The following is a 24096-nucleotide window of genomic DNA, read 5'->3' as shown; positions in this document are numbered from 1 at the left end:
AAGGAGATATGTTCTGGATATGATCTCGTTAGTAATTGTACCGCTGATTGAAATTAGCTGATACACTTACTGTAAATGTGTAATAGGCATTTGGTGAAACTTGATATTTTACAATATTAAGGTAGTGAAATTATATTATTTAATACTAATGTAAATAGAGTGAAAGATGTTTTTCTATGAAATTACGTAATGCTAAAGGATATCGATGAAATAATGATAAAATATGTTTGATAAAATTTCATCTGTTCAAGTTGAATAATTATTTTTAGATATACAGTCTATGAAAAAGAGGTTAAGAGTAGTACACATCTACGGTCGTACACGTGAGACTCGAACCCAAGACGTTCGATCTCGCGAGCGAACGTTTAACCTCTAGACCACCGAGACGGCAACCAACAGTGTTAATCCGTAATTTCAATTGATCTAGCTAAGAATGACTTATGAATTCAACTGTTAAAGGTTAACAAGCAAAGATTTCACTTTCAACATAGGTGAATGGCACAAGTTACTTTATATTCGTAGACGTTTTTCGAAGTTTCCTGAAATTAAGTCACAAACCACATGATGAGCACTTTTTTAGACTCGGAATCTCAACCCTGACTTTGTCGTCAGTATGCTTTCTAATGGATACTCTAAAATGCAGCTATCCGGTGCTTCTTCTTTTTCTTCAACTGTTGAATCACATTCAGTCCTTGATACAAACTATCTTTGGACCACAAAAAACTATCACTTTATTTTATTTATATGAATTTAATTTTTTTTAGTTTTATTAGATTCAGTTTCTTTAGAATGATTTCTTTTTCTGTTGTCAAACTTATAAATTCTATCCAACTTCATGATTTTCTTTTCAGTCAATATCTTTAATGTAAGTCTGTGCATAGTCCACTTTCCCTTCGATTTTATCTCGTTCATTAATCATGATTATGTGTTCATTTGGTCACATAAAAGCCATTGTACTGTGGTACATATATATATATATATATATATATATATATATATATATATATTAATCGTTTGACTACATATTTTTGTACCACTCTACTTGTAACCGATCATTGATACATATAGGGAGCTATGTCAGAAATTTATTTGCCTTTCAAAAAAACAAACAAAATCATGATTTATTATTTTCCAATTTTACTGTTTACATTTTAGAAAATAACACAGTGAAGAAAGAAAAACAAAAGACAAATTATTGTTCTTTTTTTCTTACACCTGAGATACACTTTTTTCTGTTTTGTTCAGAAGAAATAAGTAAGGCACAAAACAAACTTCAGTGATGATGAAATGTACACAATACATTTTCCGTCAATTCATAATCATAAAATAATTACTAAAAGTTAGAGTTATCCTGATGTTGACATTTACAACTGAGATTTGTTGACATAAGAATCCTGTTACAAGTTTTACATAGAATAGACGGATGTTCACTTTGGGATTCAAAGTCAATACTTTTCGTTTCCATAGTCTATGAGTTATACATTTGATCTTTTGAGTTCAGTTAGCTATCAACAAGTTATTGAGCATTATTTCATCTTTCTTTTCAATATTGGTTGAACACTTCTTTCATGCTGTAAAATAATAAATATACTATATATACCTAACAGTCTCTTCACTGATTGTCTTCTTAAATGGTCAGCAAGACTGAGCCAAGACACATTTCATCAAATACTAAGTCTTACTTTGTAGAACACTGATTGAAGGAGCTTTAGGAAAACAATTCAACAATTCTTTGATTCCATATTTATGGAACATTAAGATGAGTTCGAATTCCATATTCGAATCAAAACCCTATTTTATTGACTTTTTTGTAATAGAGATTCTGTCTAGCAGAGACATTATACAGGCTTACTTCTCTTTATTCATTCACATATCATTGACCATGTACGAATAACTGTCTTTTATGTGGTATATAGGCCACATTATATTTAAATACAACGTACTGTGTTACTCTATATTTCTAATGAAACACATCTCATGATGGAAATTAGTAACTGATCAGTATTCCTCAACTTGAGAAAATATATACTTGAAAACGGTACTATGAATAAATTCTATATAAAAAACACACCTTTCTTGTTTAAAACCTTTTTATTAAGGGGTAGTAATCACTTAAAACATTATCTGTTTTTAAAGCTGCAGGTTACCTTCACTATAACTCTTCACAAGATTTTCAGGAATTTTTAACCACAGAAGACAAATTTTGAAATAACTATTTCTCTAAAAAAAGTATTCAAGAATCCTCATCTTTCTAATCAACATTTTTTTAACGGAATCTATTTCAGGCTCATAATGCAGAATTTTCAATTGAATTCAATCTAAAATTAGATGGAAATATTTCTCATTCCAACCAATCTACTCCAGTTTTAGGCGATTTTTCACGAATAATAAAATTAATTGAAAAGTGTAAATGGCCAATAAAAATACAAAAAATTCCATTGAATGGTTATCAAGCTTTAAACGGAAATGATCATATAAACTCTTTGAATTGGGTAACTCACTTTTTTAATTAATTGAAACTCAATCTTTTATGATAGTTTAATTATTTATCGTACCAGATGTTGATTATATTTGAAGAAATCTTTTGTGTAGTTGAGATATATGCTTATGACTAAAATATAATCTTCACATTGATGTTTAAAACTGCAATTGATCGGTTTTTTATTAGCATTTGTGCATACTGTGCGTATTGCTTCGATGTTGCCTTAATTCACAAGCATTATAATCAAAGATGGATACTCGTAGTATGCACATATGCCAATAAGATAATGATCAATTGCCGTCCTAACCATCAATGGGAAGATTCAAGTAAACAATAACAAGTGAATTCAAACTTCACGTATTGCACAAGCAAGTGGCTATCAAGACTCATTAGCTAGGTGGATAACGCGATGGTGTTTGAAGCGATTGTTACTGGGTTCAAGTTGCAGAGTGAACAACAACTGTGGGATGTAGGTACATTCAGCTGACGAGTCTCAAATAGGATGAAACGTGTGTTTTGTATTCCACTGCTAGAGACTATACACCTTTGTTTATATAAACAGTTTATTATTGAATACTGCTTTATATTATTTACAAATATAGGCGTTTTCTATAATCATAAATTTTGATGTTAAAATAAAACATTCTGCATAACAGACAAATGATTGAATATCGAACAGTCTACAGTTTACTCAAGCGTACATATTTCGAAGAATTCATTCTTTCTAGAAGAGTATAACAAGTTACTAATATTAATAAAATCTCCTGAAACAACTTGCCAATTTAACTTGAAGTGTTACGTCGTTGTGTTTCTCATTCTGTAGGTGTTTTTCCTTAATAAACTTTGATTTTAAAACAAATTCAATATAAATTAAGAAAATCATTCAAACTATCTCAAATATTCAATGTCTAAATGTGATCAAGATATTTAGATCTAATATCGCTAATTTATAATAAAGTTTAAATACCTATGAATTTCTATAAATATAATAAGATTTTCATTTTAACTGATACTACGGTGCAATTTACTATGTGAAAGAGGGGTTTGGAAACTTAATATTATAATCCTAAACATTATCTTACAAGGTTCAACAAACGAAAGTTAATAGAAAGTTCTACTTTCAGAAATTCAGCTAAAAACCTAACATGAAATATCACCCTTTTGAAATGATTAATCGAATCCCAGAATTCTAGCATTCACGTTCATTCCGTTCCTTCCTATATATATATATATATATATATATATTGCCATTTAATAAGTGAAAGCAATAAATTTCTTGGTGTTACCTGGAAATTTGATATCATCCTCAAAATAGAAACAGTGTTTTTCTGAACTGAATAATCCAGCTTTATATAAATTATCAATTTAGCATTAGAATTAGAAATGTAATCAATCAATAATGACTATAGCTAAGTTCTATTCAAGTGATTTTCTTAAATATAGAGTTAGTGAGACAAAGAGACAAATATAATGGTCAGTGATTATATCAGAAAGAAGGATAATAGCGATATTAAAATGATACAACATACAAACGGTAAAAAAATATCGGCAAAATGTTTTATAACAATCACAAATATTTGTGATTCGATTCTATCTTGAATGATAATTCACTGAAAATAAAAGATTTTAAGAGTGAAATAAGAGTTTTCAATTTAGCATCTGTTATTAACTATACACTATTGTCACTAGGTATTGTATCAAATCAAACAAAAGTACTTTATTGTTTATTAGTTGTTTCTTTCGTTTTGTTACTCAAACTAAAATTCTTTGTTTAAAATCTTGTTTTGTATACACAACTTAGTTCAATGTCATCGTTGTAGGTAGGTCAAATTTAATAATACTAAGGGTAGTTCAAGATTTAAATCCTCTATTTACTGTATCATTTGAACAGATACTTTGATTTTGATAACACTTTTAAAGACTTATTGTCATCATAACAGTAAGTTAGAATTATACACTTAAATCAAATGGAAACCATTTTCAAATGAACAGTTTTCGAGAGTTGAAATAGATGAAAAGTAAAGGAACACAGTTCTTTACTTCAATGTTTGCGTTATATATCTATATAAAATAACGAATGGTGGAGAAGATTTGTAGCTCAGGTGGATGATTTTGATGGAGTTTTGTTCTCTAAGCTGGATGGTTTGGTCGTGGAGCTTTCATTTTTCTTCTGAACGACATCATCAACGCAAACTTCAGATCTCCACAACCAAACCATCCAGCTCAGAGAACAAAACTCCATCAAAATCATCCACCTGAGCTACAAATCTTCACCATCTCATTTTATCGAAGTATAACTGAATAATGAAAAGATTCAACGAATTAGTGATTTTTATGAAATTTTCAACTTTTCAAAGATTACATGGTAGTCCGATCATTACTGACTTAATTACACCTGTTACCCCACGTCAAGGAGCATAGACCGAGCACCAACCTTCTCCATTCACCTCTGTTCTGGACAATCTTTTCCAGTTGTTTGCAGTGGTTATTGATTTTTTTTTATGTCTGCTTTCGATTCCCGACTCAGTGTGTTCTTTGATCTTCCTTTTTTCTGTTTCCCTTCAGGATTCCAAGTTAAGGATTGCTTCGTGATACAATTTGATGATTTCCGTAATGTATGTCTCATCCATTCCCAACGTCTTTACCCAATTTCCTCCTCAGCTGGAAGTTGATTTGTTCTCTCCCACAGTAGTCTATTGCTGATGGTATCCAGCCAGCAGACATTTAGTATCTTGAGTAGACAATTGTTTTTAAATACGTATACCTTTTTGATGATGGTTGTAGTAGTTCTCCAAAATTCATCTCCATACATTAGAACTGTCTTGACGTCTGTATTGAAGATTTTGGCTTTGAGTTCCATATGTTCTTCTACTGTATGTATGCTTCTCTGTCTCTCAAATATATAACAGTTAAGAGGAGTTTAAAGTATCAAAGCCATAACTTATTCAGTATTTTGTTGAAAAGTACCGATACACTTTAAGACGTAACAAATTCTGAATACTGAAGAAATCGTATGAAGAGTATCTATTTCAAATTATACCAGAATCAGACAATGATCTATAGGATCAATAATGCAAAATATAACGTTGCACACCAACAGTATACATATTCTACGTTATTTTTCTACAAAGTTAATTTCTAACATTATCATTTTATCTTGCGCAAAGTAATCATTCATAATGATGTACAGTTTTATTTCTCAGAAGCGGTTTTTGTGGATATTATAATAATTTTAATAGTTGAGATCATGAATCAATTGAAACTAGACAACCATGGAAAACCTTGATGCAGTGGATGGCCGTTTCGTCTTATTGTGGAACACAGCAGTGTGCATTCACGATCCCGTCTCACGGGATTCGCGCGTCAGGCCTATAGGTCCTGAGTTCGAATCTCGCGAAGCATCATCGTGGATGTGCATTCCTGAGGTGTCCCACGATAGGAAGAAACGGTCGTCCAGTACTTCTAGGTTTTCCATGGTAGTCTTGTTTCAAATGACTAATGATCTCAACTATCAAAGTTTTAGTTCTGATAACTTATTTATTGATATAAGTAGTTTTTGTAATTGTCTGTCAATATTTCAAAGTTGATGATTTCATTCTAAAAACAATAATTAAAAATATATTCTTAAAAGATTTACTATTCCTATTCTATGTATTAATTAATTTGTCGCTAATTGGTGCCACTTTACAATCTTGTCAATTAAATGTCATCAGAGAAATGAGAAACGTTTTTCAATGTTTTCATTCTTGTATATAACTTAACTTACTGAATGAATAATTATTTTTTTTGTTTTTATTTCTATATTTATTCAATTGTATAACAAAACACTTTTAGAGAATAATCACAGCATATAAATATACCACTAGTCCATCATTGAAATTATCTTTGACAGAATCGACTGAATTCAATGTTAATGAAGGAGTACAACTGACGTTATCATTTAAATTATTTAATTTATCCAGTTATAATTATTATCGATTTGAAGTTTGGCAGCCGATCGGTTTACTTTTTGGTAATTATAACCAAATAGCTAACAAAATTTTGTATCATTCAAATTTATCTAAATGGTTTAAAATTGAATGTGAACCGCCATCAGTGTCGCCATCATTAGTATCTACTCATATGTTGAATTTAGATCAAGTGAAAATTATATGGCAGGTATGTTTGGAATAATTTATGAATTGAAATTTCTATAAAACTTTAATTCTACACTAAAAAGAAACATCAACATCCCTAGGCCTATTTGTTATTCATTATATGTTTAAATATTATCTTTCTTCCTATAATATATCATTCAAATTAACTAGTCTTTTAAATACCACTGATTTCAATCTTTATAAATTGTTATTCAAGCACACCGACACAGAATAAATTGGCTTTCAAATATATGTAATTACTAGAATCTATGGATTTTTATTATTATCAGAATAGGGATTTGTGGTGATTGTAGTAATTTTTATCGTTGAATTCATAAGTCAATTAAAGCTAGACCACCATTGAAAACCTGGAATGACGGGACGACCGGTTCGTCCTAGTATGAGACTTCTCAGCAATGGGACTCTTACCTTCTGTCTTGTACATGGACGGTTTACCCCTAGACCACTGATGTGGCATTTAATGTTGGTTATGTTTAACTTTAACCGATTCATACTCTTGCGCAACCCTTTATTTAATGCATGAACTGGATATCTCTCTCTACTCTACATAAATTGGACTGCACAGATCACGGTTTCCCAATAGAACTTCAGAAAATCCATTTTGAAGCTAGTCATTATTGAGCGTAGATCGTCTCATGAATTCAACTATTAGAATTTACATCACTTTGCTGTAATTTATACATAGATAAATGGTTCACCAATAAATTCAAATATATAATGCTTTTTATTTTATTTTTGAACTCAGTTAATAAAATACAGATAGAAGGAATATAAACGCCGATAAGTTTTTAAATATTCACAATACAATTGGTTTAATTTGGATATGGAATGCTTGACGATTACAATTCAGCTAGATTTCTTTTCATAACCCAATTTTTTTATATTTAATAATTATACTGATAACAGACATGAGATAGTAAATAAGAACTTTCGTCTAAATTTGAACGAATAGTTTCACAATATTTGGGCGCCGAGTTAATGTGAGTCATTAAAGAGGAATAATATATATTTGTAAAATCTCAGCGAAAGAATTTGAAGTAAATCTAACGTTTGGCCTGGCGATCTGGTCCAAGTTTATCGATAATTTTGTTGTTTGATTATATTTTCCTTGAAAAAGATTGGACCAGATTGCCAGGCGAAACGTTGGATTTACTTCAAATTCTTTCGCTGAGATTTTACAAAAACATTCTTCCTCTTTAATGTCAGACATAGGATAGTCTTATGAAAGTCAATAACAGAAAATAGAGCATTCATTAATTTTGTGCTTGTCACTAATCTGATCTAACTAGTGATGTATTAACTTAGATAGTGGGGCGGTTGTTCCATTATTTAGTATTATTTTGTAGTTACTATTTATTTGATTTACTTGAAACACTCAGTTTCTGAATAGTTTACCGAACATTATTAAAATGTATATTATTTTAAACGGAATATACCCACCGAGACAGATGAAAAAACATTAGTTTAGCAAAATGTTTTCTTTTCGGTGAATGATTGTGCAATCAAAACTGTTTATATCACACAAAATGATTTACTTACAAGTGACTATAAAAAATGTTCTTAACTTTCATTAGGACAAATAGTTGAAAGATGTTCATCATATAAATTATTATTTGTTGGACCATATGTTTGAAATTTCAAAATAATATAAACAATTATAAGCAGGGATGGATGGTGACCAACATTGGAATCCGGGACACGCGTTTCGTCCTTTTTGGGACCCGTCAGAAAGTGTACCCGCATCCCAGATTCGATGTTCACTCAAGGACTCGAAACCAGTAACGTTTGCTTCGATCGTCATAGAGTTATCCATCTCTGTTTAGGAAGTTTGTGACTTAAAGTAATATTGAGGTCATCTGCATAGGATGCACATATGTCAATAAGACGCGGATCAATTACGGTCCTAAACATCAAACAACCAGTACAAAAATGGATTAATCTAAATAATTGTTTTTACAGAGTACATCTTATTTAGATTCATGTTGTAGGTTAATAATAATGAAAGACGTAGCGATGAAAAATTAAATCGTAGTTATATTACGGGTAGATAATAGTTCTTTGTTCCAAGAGAACAAAGTGTTCTGTGTGAATCATAATCTACTTTAAATAGCAAATTATTTACTTAATAGAAATTCAGTCTTTAATTTACAACTTCACTGACGGTATTACTATAAGTAATGTAAAAAATACACTTATCATTTACTCGAAGTGTCAGTTACCATTATCACCATGGGAATTGTGGAGATTGTGGTATTTTTACACTAGAAATTACGAGTGGATCTGAGCTAGATCACCACTGAAAGCCTAGGTTCAAGTCCCGCGTGCGTGATCTTAGGTGCGCACTGCCGAAAAGTCCTGCACTAGGACAGAAAGGTCGTCCAGCACTTCCACGTTTTTAATGGTGGTATAACTTAGACCGATTCGTGATTTTAACCGTAAAATCTATTATGATTGCTCAAATTGTGCTCAAAAATTACGGTTCATTAAAAAATCATTTATAACCTAGAAACTAAGCTAAATGTAACAAAGACGGTATTTTCTGTGAGCAATGCTGTTTTAAACATGATTTTTCGTCTTAACAGATTAAAGATACTAAAATTGTCTCTTTTTTATCTCAAACGTTTTGAGATGCCTCCTAATATCCGATGATATTTCTCAACTATTACTTATGAACTGTGCTTACACGCATTGTATGCAGAGATACGTGGAACGGTAAGGGAACGGAGCGACTTGACGTCTGAGGACGTCAATGAACAAAGTGACATATCAATGAACGTCAAAGCTATAAAACAAAACTTTTATATTTCGGTCGCTCACTTCCAGATAAAAGAGATACATTATATTGCTAAATACGCCCTACAATAGTCACTAGAGTATGAATATTGATGGAAAGGCGTTTTTTGTGCTTTATTCTATGACTTCCCCTTATTATGTGTTAATTTTGTCAGATGATTAAAAGCTGTAAGCTTATTGACCACAGATGCTTTTATTGAAATAATTTTTAAACTTTGTTTACTTAAACTTTGTTGATTTATAAAATTCAGCCTCTTTCTCCGGAGGAGTGGAATGGAATACCTGGTGGGTATTTAATTACAATTCAGGAGGCTGAAAGCGAACATACACACAGTTTAATGACAACTTATCCGAATCACGATCACATGTATAGTGCAAATGAAACAGTAAAAATTCAAATTATTCAAAGCAAGTGTGGTTTAGATTATTTACAAATATTTATTAATGATAGCACGGCTTTCTCATATATCACTGGAGATTTGAAATTCGATAGTGACTACATAATAAGTATTCGTGCTGCAAGTGTAGAAATCGGAAATTCTGACAAATGGTTATTGGGTCCACAAACTGTTATTCAACATTTGTCAATTTACAAACAAGCAAAAAATAATGAAGACATAAAATTTCTAATTTCGATGAGAACGTCAAAATTTATTCCATACAATCTTAATGTTTCACGTGAACTAGATTGGGTAGTTATGAGTTGGAAAGAGAATATCAAAGTAGAGTGTGGACAATTACCAGAAGGTTACCAAGTAAGCTACCGTTTTGTGTGGAAGCATAAAGTTTTTCTCATCAATATCTTATGAACTAGTGTAATCCCATTTTCATATTACTTAGATCATTTATAAAGCATCTTTCTGCGAACCAATGTGCCTCTAATGTCATTTCATTCATAAATCCATTCCATTCATTTTCAAACATCGAAACCTGAAATCTCAATGAATTTTACCAGATATGTTGATGTACCCTAAATGTTCACAATCATACTCTGATAAAGATGTCACAATCAGTGATTTTAGAGAAGAAAGTCTAAACAGCTAACAAACATTAAAGTCCATGGTTAGACTTACATTTGTATGTATCTGTTTGAATAGATTAACATAGATGAAAGGTGATATGCACATATGATTACTCATTGGTATGATTTCTCAGTAAAATATATCAAGTATAAAGCTACGAAGGGATATATTGTTCACAAACTTATGGAATCAACGAACTTTCAGAGAGTTTACAAGATTTGTCATTAGTATATGATTTCAACAGAACGGCTAACAACTGTTTCTGGATTGAACAAGCATCTTTAAGTTTATCTGTGATACAGTCAAAAGGATTAGAACTTGTTTTTTTTATTTTTAGGTAAAAAGGATACTTGAAAGCTCTTGAAAACTTACAGCGACTTTACTTTAAAATCTACTTTCTAGTCATACAATATCACTCACGAAAGTAAAAAGTAGATTTCTTTTCATTGTGACATAATTTAACACTTATATTTGGATTCTTTGATCTTCGAAATTACTTTGTCAAAAATCTTAGGTCAACGTAAATAGACAACTTGTAAAAGATTTATGTAACGTGCAGCTTTTTATGTCAACAAATTGCAGATAGTCAAAATGGACCCCTATTAAGTTAAATAACATGGGATTATTGTTTAATTAAAGCTTAGTAGTTTAAAATTTAGTTAGAATAAGCTTTTCTCGAAATAAACTTTGATTTCACTTATAGTGTTCTAGAAATATGTCATACATCAAGTGCCGGTCATTCAAAACAAAATATGATTTTTTCTTTAAAAGACCATGCTATTTCACGTACTGAGAGCATTTTTTATATCAAATCGAAACGTTACCATGAAACCAAAGCTTTATTTAGCTTATTTTATCAGGTTATTTCGTGACACAACTAATTAGTGAAGTATGAGTTAATTTAAACGGGTGAAAAAAGTAAAGTGTTTACTTCCATTTCATGGTAAGAAGGTAGTTTTTTTCGTGTAAATATCGAATAGACTAGATAAATTATTATATTTCAAATGGTTCTTTTGTCTTGCTTAAGTGACATAAGTCATAGAATTTGTTAGTCAATAAAAATAATTAAAGATGTCAAGATTAATCTAGACTACGAAGATCTTGGTGTGAATACAGAATGTGGGATAGTAGATGCGCTTTTCTAAGGGTTCCCATACTAGGAAAAAACGGCCGTTCAGGTCTTCCAGGTTTCTATTCATGATTTTGTTTAGTTCGACTCGTGAATTCAATTATTAAAATTAATGGATTTGTTAAGAAATATATTAAAAATAATAAAATATTTTCGTAAAATTGCATTATTATTTTATGAATTGCAAGTATTTTATGCTGACAAAATGGACATTTTTAATGGACCTAAGCCGCATTCAGTGTTAGAGGACTAGAGATGATATCCATTACACAAAGCCGAAGTAGATGAATTGAACACTGAACATGTTCAGTCATTGAAAATTTAAGGAAGTGACAACTGACGTAAAGTAAATTTAACAGAGTATTTGATAATCGTGGTAAAATGAACATATCACGAAGCTACGCAACAAAATATAAGTACCGCGCTTTATCTTCCAGTTACTGTCAATCATCACTATGATACTTAATAAATCAGAGTGTCGTCTGTCATATAAATAGGATTTAAATATGTACCCATAAATTACACATCAATAGCAAACGACTAAAGATTCTGTTATGTGATGCGATAAGCTTTCTATGCAATCGTGTAAACTTAATATCAGTACAGAACGATTTTGAGAGTTGATAATTTGTTACAATAACAAAGATTCTATTTATGCAAAGCATGAAAACTCCACAAAAACACTGAACAAATTTTTTATCAGATATAAATTAAATTAGAAACGTCTAACTTGTGAAAAGTAATATTTAGACAATAGATCGTAAGTTAGATACATTAGTTGATAATAATGGTCTTTACATATAATCCTAATTATTTACTAAGATTTCAATTAATAATATACGTTATAATGATTCGCAACACAAAAGTATACAAATCTATACTTTGTACTTCTAATGATCTAACCAGTTTATAAGTTAAAACTGTACGAGAACATAGTAATGCCTACAATCAACTAGTTCCTTTAAACTAATTTTATTAAGAAACTGACATTTAAATACTGTACATTTACTTGTAAGCAATGATGGATAGTGGCTAGCAGTGGAATCCAGGGCGCGCGCTTCGTCCTATTTGGAACTCGTCAGCTGGATGTACCTGCATCTCAGAGTTGATGACGAAACGCGAGTCCTGGATTCCACTGCTAGCCACTATCCATCATCGCTTACAAAAGGCTTGTGAATTAAGGCAATATCGAGGCATACGCACAGTATGCACCTATGCCAATAACAGACTGATCAATTGCAGTCTTAAACCTCAGTGGGAAGATACAAGATGAACAATACCAAGTGAAATGTACGATTACTTCTGTTAATATCTATCCATGTTTAAATAATTAAACAAACAACGTCTAATTGTTACATTTCACATATCAAATGTGTTATGTCTTACTGATTGGACGCTATATTCGTTCCTAAGCTATTCTGATAACCCTCACGCGACCTGAACACCAGAAAGAAGACGCAAAGTATGAGAGAAACATTTTACTCCAAGGTTCTTTTTTGTACAGAAAACGTGGGTATTCATAGAGGTTAACGTTTGTTAAATCAACATCATATTTCGGCCAATCTGTTAGCGACATATTATGCTACTGACCAATAGTAGCACGCCACGTTGGAATTCTAGAATGTTCCATCATGCTCTGATTGGCTAGGACTCTTCTGCTCCTTTTGAGTCTCTGGAGGCTCCGTTGAAGTTCTCCGAAATCCGACTACACAAAATGAAACTAAATCATAAGCAGAAAAGTCTTGTATTAAGAATATTTTAAAAAATAAATGTTTATCCGCGCAAAAAATAATTAGGAATGTTCATTTCTAGTTAATAACCGATATGATAAAATTCACTGTTATGCACATTCTTATATAACTGATGAGGTCGGTAACAAAACTTGATTGGAATCTCTTAGGATTTCAATCAAATGTTACTTCTTAATTAAATATACATGAGTAAATATATTCTGTTGTTTGATTGAAAACTTGAAAAAGAAAATATAATTGATTACGTATCTATTCATCTAATAGCTAATCTTCAATAAAGTATGGTTTAACGAAAATACAAATGAAACATTACAGAATGATGATGTCAACTATTTGAAATTTATTCCATTCAATCATACAAATTTAAATCGTAGTAAGATTTTACAATCTAGTAATTCATTTTATGAAAATATCTTGAAACTTCCATTGAAAATATTTTTTAATTCAAATGAAGCGTGTTCTTTTAATGGATATTTAAGATTTCGATTATATATAATTGGCCAGTCAATCAATAAAGATACTGAACAGGCTACAATTTATATGAACCTTAAAGGAGAGAAACTAAGTAAGTTATATATTATATTGCTTATTTCAATCAAAATACATATAATTAGTAATAATTAATTGATTTTCTGTATAAGAATTGTACTTATGTCTTATTACTCAGTCAATTTTTCATAAACATGATTAATATCTAATTACATTGGATTTGTTAGTATAGAGGTTTGTGAAGATTAATGTATACTGTTGATATCACCAACCAAATCTGTTGAAAACGAGGAATCACTGGACAGCTTTTTTTATAGTATGGAACTCCCCAGTGTTATGCATCCACGACCCTACTGAGGATTGAACATGAGGCTTTAGGTCTCGTAGAAAAACGCTTAACCTCTAGACCGTTTAGGTTGAATCAAGTGGTAGATATGTATAAATTCATTCAAATCGTCATCTTTATAACCGCCTAATGATAACAACTTATTTCACGAACTATTTGATTTAGTACTCGACTGATTCAAAGTACTAAAAAAAGTCTGATGTGTGAATATTGAGTCGCAAATTCAAGTCTTTGAACATCACGCATTAAATAAGGTAAACCTAGAGAACATTTCAAATAAATTTTCATTGCGGATATAATTTTTATTACGATAAGTACTCAGTTAACATTGTTGCATATTTGCTTGATGAACACCCCAATCTTAAGCATATGAGATACTTTAAAAATGGATCCTTCCGAGAGTTACTGCCGAAATAATTAAAATTCAGTTTATTTTTTGCCTTAATCTGACTCCAAAACATTAAGATCACAATTAGGAAGCTGATTAGTAAGACGGTACACTTTATTCTAACATATTCACTTGTGTTGAATATGTGGACTAGTTTGACAAGTTCAATAACAATTTATATGTTCATATATAATTCAATTATAATAATGGCTTACATCAAAATTCTGTATATTTGTTTTGCAACACTTCCGTAAATGTCACATGAATGTATCGGGAGCACAGTATGTGTTGTTGATGGTTTTTATATTTAAATCTTAAAATTAGATCTTGATAACTTCTATTTCACAGCATAATTGACATAACTTAAAAGATATAACTTAAAAACTGAATTCATGGGTCAAGTGAAGTTAGACCACCATGGAATGCCTGGAAGCACTGGACGGCCGTTTTATCCTAATATGAGACTCCTCATAGTGGTCTAGCTTCAACTGACTCATGAATTCAATTATTAAATTACAACAATCTCCACAAAAACCCTCTCGGATATAACTTATTTAATAGTCATTTCTGTCTATGTAGACAATTTCAGATAAACAGTTTGATTAATTAACTAGTTATGTTTGTAATTATAATTTATTAGAAATGAAAGTCAGGACAATTGAATTATCGTAATGGTAAATGAACTAGTAAAAAAGTATACTTAATTAGTAAAGCTTTAAATCAACAATCAATTCAGTCAAAATAAACATATACACATTGTCGGTTATTAACTAATTGAAGTAAATTATTTAGGACATCAGTATAGGGGTTGTGGAGATTATTAATTTCTTGATTGAGATCATGAACCGACTGATGTTAGACCACCGTTGGAAACCTGGAAGCACTTGACGGCCGTTTCGACCTATTGTGCGACTCCTCAGCTGTGCGCATCTACGATCCCGCTCGCGGGATCCGAACCTAGGGCCTTCAGTCTTGCGCGCGAACGCTCAACCTACTGGACCACTGAGCTGGCCGTCCAGTGCTTCCAGGTTTCCAACAGTGGTCTAACGTCAATCGGTTCATGATCTCAGTCAAAAAATATATTTAAGATATGTTCATCTGTCAGACTATTCGTTCTAATCTTGACGAATATTCGTATATATGCTTATTATAGTTTGTTTGTTTTTTCTGACGATTTTCAGTATAATATACCAATTTTTAAAAGTATTCGTTATTATTTATTTATTTATTATCTTTTAGGACACCGTTTATTACTGCGTAAAATAATTCCATTGTCAAAACAGAAAAAAGCACGTGTGTTGATTACTTGGATACCAAATATTAATAATGATAAACCATTGTTTCCTCATACAGATATATTCACTTTACAATGGACAAGAATTGATCCTATATCATATGAAAATTTGAGTTTACCATTCACACGATTAATCAGTTGGCCAGATGCGAATAATCATGTCTTGATGAAATCAATTGAAAAAGCATCAATGAAACCAAAATATTCAGAATATTTGATTACTGTTGATGAGCTGTTAATGGAAGCAACATATTTATTTCAACTAATCGAAACAAACTTCAATCAACCGATAAATATTACCGTAAACGATGAAAAAATGTGTTCAAGTAAAACAGAGTTATTGGTGAGTGAATTAAGAATTTTGATTTAATTCATGATCAGCTAAGCTTAATTTTATAACGTGTAAGACAAAAAGTATTCATAAAAATGGATGATGGTCGTGCAATATTGATAATTGACCATAGTTGAAACAATTAATCATAGGATATCATGTCGCCTGAAGGCATTGAATATGACTAATGATGAGATTGTGAGTTACCACTACTTATATACTAGGACAAAACGACTGTTCAGCGTTCTGGGGTTTTAGAGGTTGTTGAAATAAAATAAGCTGACAAGGCAGATTAAAGATTGAAAAGATCTTACGGATCTCTAACGCTAAAATTGTTTAATGAGATCAATAATTTAACGGATGATGGATTCTTGTTATTGATTTTAAAGACTGTCGTCGATCAATCTCTATTGGAATATGTTCGTTTTGAGTGGATTGAATTCATACCGCCATAGAATTACAAGTTTTCTGGCGAAGTTGAATAATATCAAGAAGTCTGGCCCAGGATGCGCGCTTTGCCCTATTTGCGACTAGTCAGATGACTGTACTTGAATATGTGTTAATGTTCATATTTAAAGTCTTTCGAATAACGAATAATTCGTTCCCATTGCACAAGATAATTGTTATTTGGAGTAAGTAGCTCAAAGGGTAATGTTTTAGGCATTTGAGGCGAAAAGTGTTGGGTTCGTGTCCTGTTTTGAACAATAATACCAGATTCCAGCTACAGCTAGCTGATAGATCTTAAATGGATTAAAAGCCACTTCCTGTAATGCTCAACGAGACACTATCCAAATTCATTACAAAAGAGATTACATGTTATAGATTTCAGTCCTAGTTTACTTCCATTGTTGAACTTATTTTTTTTAGTCGTTACAATTAAGTTAAACACAGCTGATTTATCGTACGTGCCTAAGTTACTCATAAAAGTAAAAAATTACAGTCAGAAGTTTATCATCATGTATAAGATTGAAGTCAGCTAAAGATGAATATAACTTACTCCTCAGTGTATTAGTTTCCTTTTCTATACTTCTAATTTGTTAGCTTTTAATTCTAGTTAAAAAAGATCTCAATAACCAATTTCGATTAAAACGTTTTTGGAAGAACATATACCTAGAAGCTGAGTGTGTGTGTGAGATAGAAATGATATCGAGACTTTGGTAGTTTATTTGCTTAGTTTCATTAAAAATTGCTAGATTAAATTACGTAGATTATTTATAAAATATGTATATCATTTATCAAAAGCGCATGTAATTAATTAGCTCTATGTATGTTTTTTATGAACATAGAGGAATTAGAATTTTAAAATGGGTACTGATAAGACTATTCGAATATAATACATGATTTCCCTAAAGTTAACCGCCGGAAATAGTTTGACTGAATGTATCTAGTTTTAACATGTTAGTTTGGTTTCTTTGAAATGTCTTACAATAGGATTATCTTATTAATAAATTAACTAATCATGTCAGTACAAATCATAAACTAATGCCCTCGTCAATCTCGTAAAAACCGTAATCTTAATTATTTCACAGATTAAAATCACGAGTCAGTTGAAGCTAGACCATCATGGAAAACCTGGAAGCACTGGACGGCCGTTTCGTCCTATTATGGGACTCCTCAGAAGTGCACATCCACGATCGTGCACCCCCCAAGACGCGAAACCAGGACCTATCAATCTCGCGTCAAATGCCTTACCAACTAGACCACTGAGCCGTCATCCAATGGTGTTAATGTCTAACTTCAACCAATCCACGAAGTCGCGCCACCGTCTTCAGTGAGCTGATATCTCACAAAAGTCTTCGTGGATTGGTTGAAATTAGACATTAACACCATTGGATGACGGCCCAGTGGTCTAGTTGGTTAGGCGTTTGACGCGAGACTGATAGGTCCTGGTTTCGCGTCTTGAGGGGTGCACGATCGTGGATGCGCATTTCTGAGGAGTCCCATAATAGGACGAAACGGCCGTCCAGTGCTTCCAGGTTTTCCATGATGGTCTAGCTTTAATTGACTCACGACTTCAATCTGTGAAATTTCTAAAATCTCCACAAACCCCCTCCTTACTTATTTCTCAAAAATTCCTCATATCATATTTCTCATCTAAAATTTCAATCTATTGATTAGATCTCATCACCCTAAGATATCATTTTATTCTTACATAACCCTTTAACTTATTCAATGACCCATTTCATTCTTACGTAAGTGAAATTCAATCTATTCAATTTATAACTCCGACTACACTAATAATGATTTTGACAAGTAGTCCCCAATATTCTGTTGTATTTAACACAAAATTTATGTAATTTCATAGCCTAAGGAAAAATTATGGAAAATTATAATACACTAAATTATTTCTTGTTTTAAATTAGATGAATAATTAGAAGGGCATACTTATGTTTCATCTGCGAAATTAATTTATTGGTATAATTTTTCATATCACGATTTTTTTCCCCTGTAAATGTTTATTGATTAATTTACCAAGTTGACCTGCCCGAGCAATAATATAAGGAATTGTTTATAATCACCAAATTTGCTTTGGAATATTCTAATCCAAACGGAGAAGTACAATTACCTAATTGTAGAACTCTACAATGATTATGAACAATCATGTCAACATGAAGATTTTTAAATTTATTTACTTAAGAATTAGAATTTCCTAAGAATTTCATATTCTTGTGAAAACAGTAAATTATCTTCAGTCAGAAGTTGTGCAACATACGTTGATGAACGATTATCAGGATTTGAATCGGTTGGCGTAGACTAAATTGTTGTACTGAGAGTTGGAAGGCATGAATTTTTAAAAGTTAAATGTTATGTTTAAAAAGAGCTTCTGTGTAGATGTAAAATTTAGAATAAACAAGATGAAATAAACTAAATTCATCGTACAATATTCATTCTTTTGGGTCTAAAAACATTTAGTTAAGCAATAATTACACAAGGAATGTTGAATGATAGCGTAAATATTTGTATTTGAATTCGCTTTGCTCAAACTTATGATCATTTTGTGATGATATAACAATAACTAAGTAATCCTTGAATTTCTACTCTAGGTTTATGTAACAACCGTTGAAAGTTTTCAAACAAGACCACGACAACGTCCAGTAACTCCCAAAATACAAATATCACAGAGTAGTATCACACAAGAACGGAATAGATATACAATTTGTCCTATCGCCACAGCTCATTTATCTTGGCCTAATTATTTACGTCAGTTACAATCAAATCAAACAACTGAATATAGTTCCGGATTTCTGTATACATCTCCAGTCATAGATTATACTTTACATTATGCAGAAGTAATGAATAATAGTTTCAGTGAAGATATTTATGGTAAGAATCCAAATAATTATGGTTCTGTTAACTGGAAGACGTATCAACCAGCACCACAGATTGATGAAGTGAATGATTTTTTAGTAGATGGGTAAGTTGATATCTTTTGCTGTAGGATTTATTCATGAAATAAGATATCATTCTATTGCTTTGTTCACGTGAAAATATTCTATTGAAAATCTGTCTCAAAAACTTAGTTCAAATCTTAGAATTAAACTACTTTATGCAGGCGTAAATTCGTTCTATTCTATTTTGCTTCTGTTTCCCAACTGTAAATTTTCTTTAATACCATATGTTTGATGGCAGTAAAGAATTGTCAGAACAAAATCTGCAGTGGTACAACAACGTTCTGGTTTAGTAAAATTTAACTGTCTAATATTTGAAAACAGATGCTCAAAACGGTTTTAAACAATAATTAGCAACTCTTCATATTCAACTGTACATTTTCACAATCAGCCTAGCTCCCATAAGAACTTTATATATACTCTCATATAGTTAATGAACATTTTGCAAATTAGGTATTATAGTATGGTTTTTCTATTTTACCAAGTAACTCTGTAATGTTGTGCTAAATATAATTCGGTTGTCATCACCTGTGTTCGCCTTCACTAAAGTACCATATCACTGACTATATTATTTTTCTACTTATAGGACTTCTATGTTTTTTATCTGTTAACCCTACACTATGTTTGAAGAAATATTTTAGATTATTTCCTAAATGAATGTCCATTTCAGGTTTCTGTTACTATATGTTATCACATATTAGATGTCTGATTTCACATATATGACACAATAACCAATTAGATTGAAATGAATGAATAACTTAGGAGTTAGACATTTTACCCTTTACGCATTTTGAGTGTTTAAATGTATTCACTTCATAAATATGGGACTTTCTAACTACACTGTTAAACATGAAGCTAATAAGTATGATGTTCACTTAAGTTAAACTAAAAATTTTGATAGACATCTGTGATAGTCAATCGATTGACTAACACTCTTTATTTGTGCCTAATTAAGACTAACAGTCTTGATGTTGCATTCAGTTTCTATGACAAAAATAACTATATATAAAATGAAATATGGAGGTCACTAGTACAGAACAATTTATTCTAGCATAATTTATCACTGATACGTTAAAACAGTAGTTCATAAATTAAATTCTCATGGGTAAAACTGAAAGCTCTGCCTGCAGTTTTTCTAGAGTTACTGCCAGTATCACGTCCACACAAGTGAGGAGGGTTAAGCATTGGGTCGGCAGACTCATCCCGTAGAAAATAATCTTGCTAAGAAAAAAACAAACCAGCTTGCACAAATCAAACCATTTAAACTCTGTACTCCTAATTGAAGGATCTTCATTCAGAAGAATCATGATGTTTCATGATGAAAGCCGAGGTTCTTCGGAATTCACGAGGTTGATGCAACTTCTATCAACCAGAGCAACAAATTTAACAGAAACATGGAACGTTTAGACAACGTGAGAGACCGGGAGGACCAATCAAATAGCGTCGGAAATGAAGACATACAATTCGACGCCAAAGTCGGGATGGCCAAGATATCATGAGACGACACGGACTGATTGGGAGAAAGGAACGAAAATGGTTCAATACAGAGTTCCTTCGAGATACTGACAAACCCAACGAATTGAAGATAAATTTCAACAACAGGTTCCAAGCGTTACAGGATCTACTGAAAGAAGAAGAAACTACTATGGATGATAATAACTAATACAAAAAATGACGAATTAGATTGTTGGTTTTTGTCTTAAATATTTTAATTTTTGACGACAATAAATTTAATTTTCTGTATTTGCTTTTAGGCTCCTACCTTATAAAATGTACATTTTTCGTCTAGCTGCTCAAAGTGATGCTGGAATTAGTCCTTTCAGTCTACCAACTGATATTTTGGTAACAAGTCCACAAAGACCTTGCTATTATTCAATTAAATTAGAATTTGAACTGAGATCTCATCTGCACTCTGAAATATCCCAAAGTTCTGGTCATACCGCAAGGAGACAGAGAGATATTGTAACAAGGGGTTATTGTGAATATTTATTGTTAAAGTGGAAAGTGAGTTTTATTGTTTTCGACATTCTGGCTCTTTATATTTATTCTTTTTTACAAAAATAAAGATACTCGTATGGAAAGATGAAATTGTAGTGTATTTTTAACACCAGAACATGATTCTACTGAATTTACTGTTGCTATAGTAAATGAAACTGAGAGATCAGATCGAAAATATCAAATGTGATGTAGTGTAATATCAAATATATTGCTTAAAGTAAGTAAACGTTTAGATATCAATGAGGCTAAGAAGTCGACTAATTTCGTCATTGATTTGTTTGCCAACAGTCTGTCGAGTATTGCTTTTGATTATTTTCTACTATTTGTATTATTGTAAGCAAACATGGTTATCGAGATCTTTAATCTACCTCAGTCCAATATCCACTGATAATCAAGAACTAATAGAAAACTGCTTATCCTGATAGGGGATTCTACAGCGGTTCGCATCCACGAATCCATCTGGGAATAAAGTGGAAACTTCAGATATCGGGATGAGAGGTTTATATTTGGACCACAAAGGTGGTATTCGGTGACTAGTATGTTTAAATGGAACAGTTTGTTTGATTGTTCGATAGCTGGAATATGACCTCAAACCAGAACTCTGCGATTTATTTCTCCGAATAAGTCATCAGTAAAAACATGGTAATTACAAGTAAAGAGATTAATTGGAGGTCGTTAAATGTCATCTAAGTTAAATAATCAATAAAAGCCAGTAAACATTGGACTGATGATTCTTCCTAATACCATATACTGTCGAAATTGCTGTGCAGTACTTTTTGGGTTTTATTGGTTGCTCAACTTTGATCAGTTCATGATTTCGATAACAGTTAACAATATCCACATACAACTTATACTGACAAACATGTTTAATAATTTATCGAGTTTATATAAACATTGTAAACGAGTTTTTATGAATGTACAGTAGTACCAATCTCCCCATTATTCATCAACTCTGTGGTAAATAATGTTTAAACAAGTTCTGTAGATTTCGTTAGACATTAGCTCTACAACAATAAATAATATGTATTTTAAGGATGTCAATATATAAAGGATTCAATTGTTATCTCATACTTACACTTATGTGATATCTAGATAATGATAAAAGTACCAATTTTTGGAACAATATAATCTTCTTATAAGTAATTATTGCCAAATATGAACTGCTACATAGTACTTTGCAATGACAATATTGTTTGGATGTATAAATAGATTAATGCAGAAAGAATTTTTCTTCTTTTTTATGAATATGATTATGAATGATGTGAAAGATTTCTTTTATTTCCACTACGCGCTAATAACAATGGTACAAACCAATTTTCTTGCTTTCTGTTACAATTATTTTTGATCATAAATTTTGAAAGCAGCATGCCAACATGTCAATGTACTTAGTGCAAAATGTATAATGTGTACATGGGGAATACCTTGTTATGCTTATATACAAAATCATAAGACGTACTATTATTTACAACAGAAAATTATATATTTCACAAGTTGAAATCATGAGCCAATTGAAGCTAGACCACCATGGAAAACCTGGAAGCACTGGACGGCCGTTTCGTCCTAGTATGGGACTCCTCAGCAGTGCGCATCCACGAACCCGCCCCCCGCGGGATTCGAACCCAGGACCTACTGGCTTCGCGGGTTCGTGGATGCGCACTGCTGAGGAGTCCCATACTAGGACGAAACGGCCGTCCAATGCTTCCAGGTTTTCCATGGTGGTCTAGCTTCAATTGGCTCATGATTTCAACTTGTGAAATTTCTAAAAATCTCCACAAAACCCATTCTGAGAAAATTATATAAACTGAAGTAATCTGTGAAAAGTCGGGAAAAAGTATAACCTAATCCTTTCAATGAACAAAATAACAGTTGAAAATAAAATAAAATAATTGAATTAAGAGAGTAAAAATTATTGAAATTAATAATTAATAAAATTTAAGCCAGACCATCGTTAAAAGTCTGGAAGCACCAGATGGCCGTTTCATCCTAGTATGAAACGTTCCGGCAGTGCTCATTCACGATCTCGCACAAGGGACTCCATCTCAGTACCTTCGGCCTCGCTCGCCGACGCTTAACTCCTAAACCACTGATCCGGCGTCCAACGGTGGTAATGTTCGAATTCAGTCGATCAATGATCTTGTACAACCCTTCGTGAATTCAACTATGAAAATACTAGTCTCTGCAAATCCCCAATCTGATAATAATAGTAATAATAATAATCATGTTCTGATTAGTGACTACCTTCAATATGGATCCCCTGGAGTTTTAGTGATAAGCCGTGTTCAGTGGAGTCCAATCCGTGTCGAATGGAGACTCTTATCCACTTCAGACAATGGATGAAGGGTTGCACAAAATCATGGGCCGATTGAAGTTAAACACTAACATCGTTGCATACCGACTCAGTGGTCTAGAACTAGAGCATCCGCTCGCAAGACCAAAGGTCTTTGGTTCGAACCCCGCCTGTGGGATTGTTAATGGGCACTGTTAATGAGTCCCACACTCTGACGAAACAGCTTTTCACTACTTCCAG

The 24096-nt window shown here is 32.0% G+C and overlaps 1 protein-coding gene across 1 annotated transcript in view; it reads left to right on the top strand.

Moving 5' to 3' along the window:
• The window catches only part of MS3_00010310 (uncharacterized protein), a gene marked incomplete at both ends in the record, with an annotated part of 87450 nt that overhangs the window by 46133 nt on the left and 17221 nt on the right, over positions 1–24096 (top strand). Inside the window, 7 exons of the mRNA XM_051218670.1 lie at positions 2286–2492; positions 6317–6640; positions 9684–10187; positions 13599–13899; positions 15797–16194; positions 19227–19597; positions 21326–21575. Coding sequence (XP_051070515.1) covers positions 2286–2492; positions 6317–6640; positions 9684–10187; positions 13599–13899; positions 15797–16194; positions 19227–19597; positions 21326–21575 — 2355 coding nt within the window. The remainder of the gene's footprint in view (positions 1–2285; positions 2493–6316; positions 6641–9683; positions 10188–13598; positions 13900–15796; positions 16195–19226; positions 19598–21325; positions 21576–24096) is intronic.

The sequence above is a fragment of the Schistosoma haematobium genome, chromosome ZW (assembly GCF_000699445.3).
Source record: "Schistosoma haematobium chromosome ZW, whole genome shotgun sequence".
Classification (NCBI taxonomy): Eukaryota; Metazoa; Platyhelminthes; class Trematoda; order Strigeidida; family Schistosomatidae; genus Schistosoma; species Schistosoma haematobium.
The sequence above is the reverse complement of the archived record's forward strand: the minus strand, read 5'-3'. Positions and strand labels throughout refer to the sequence as shown.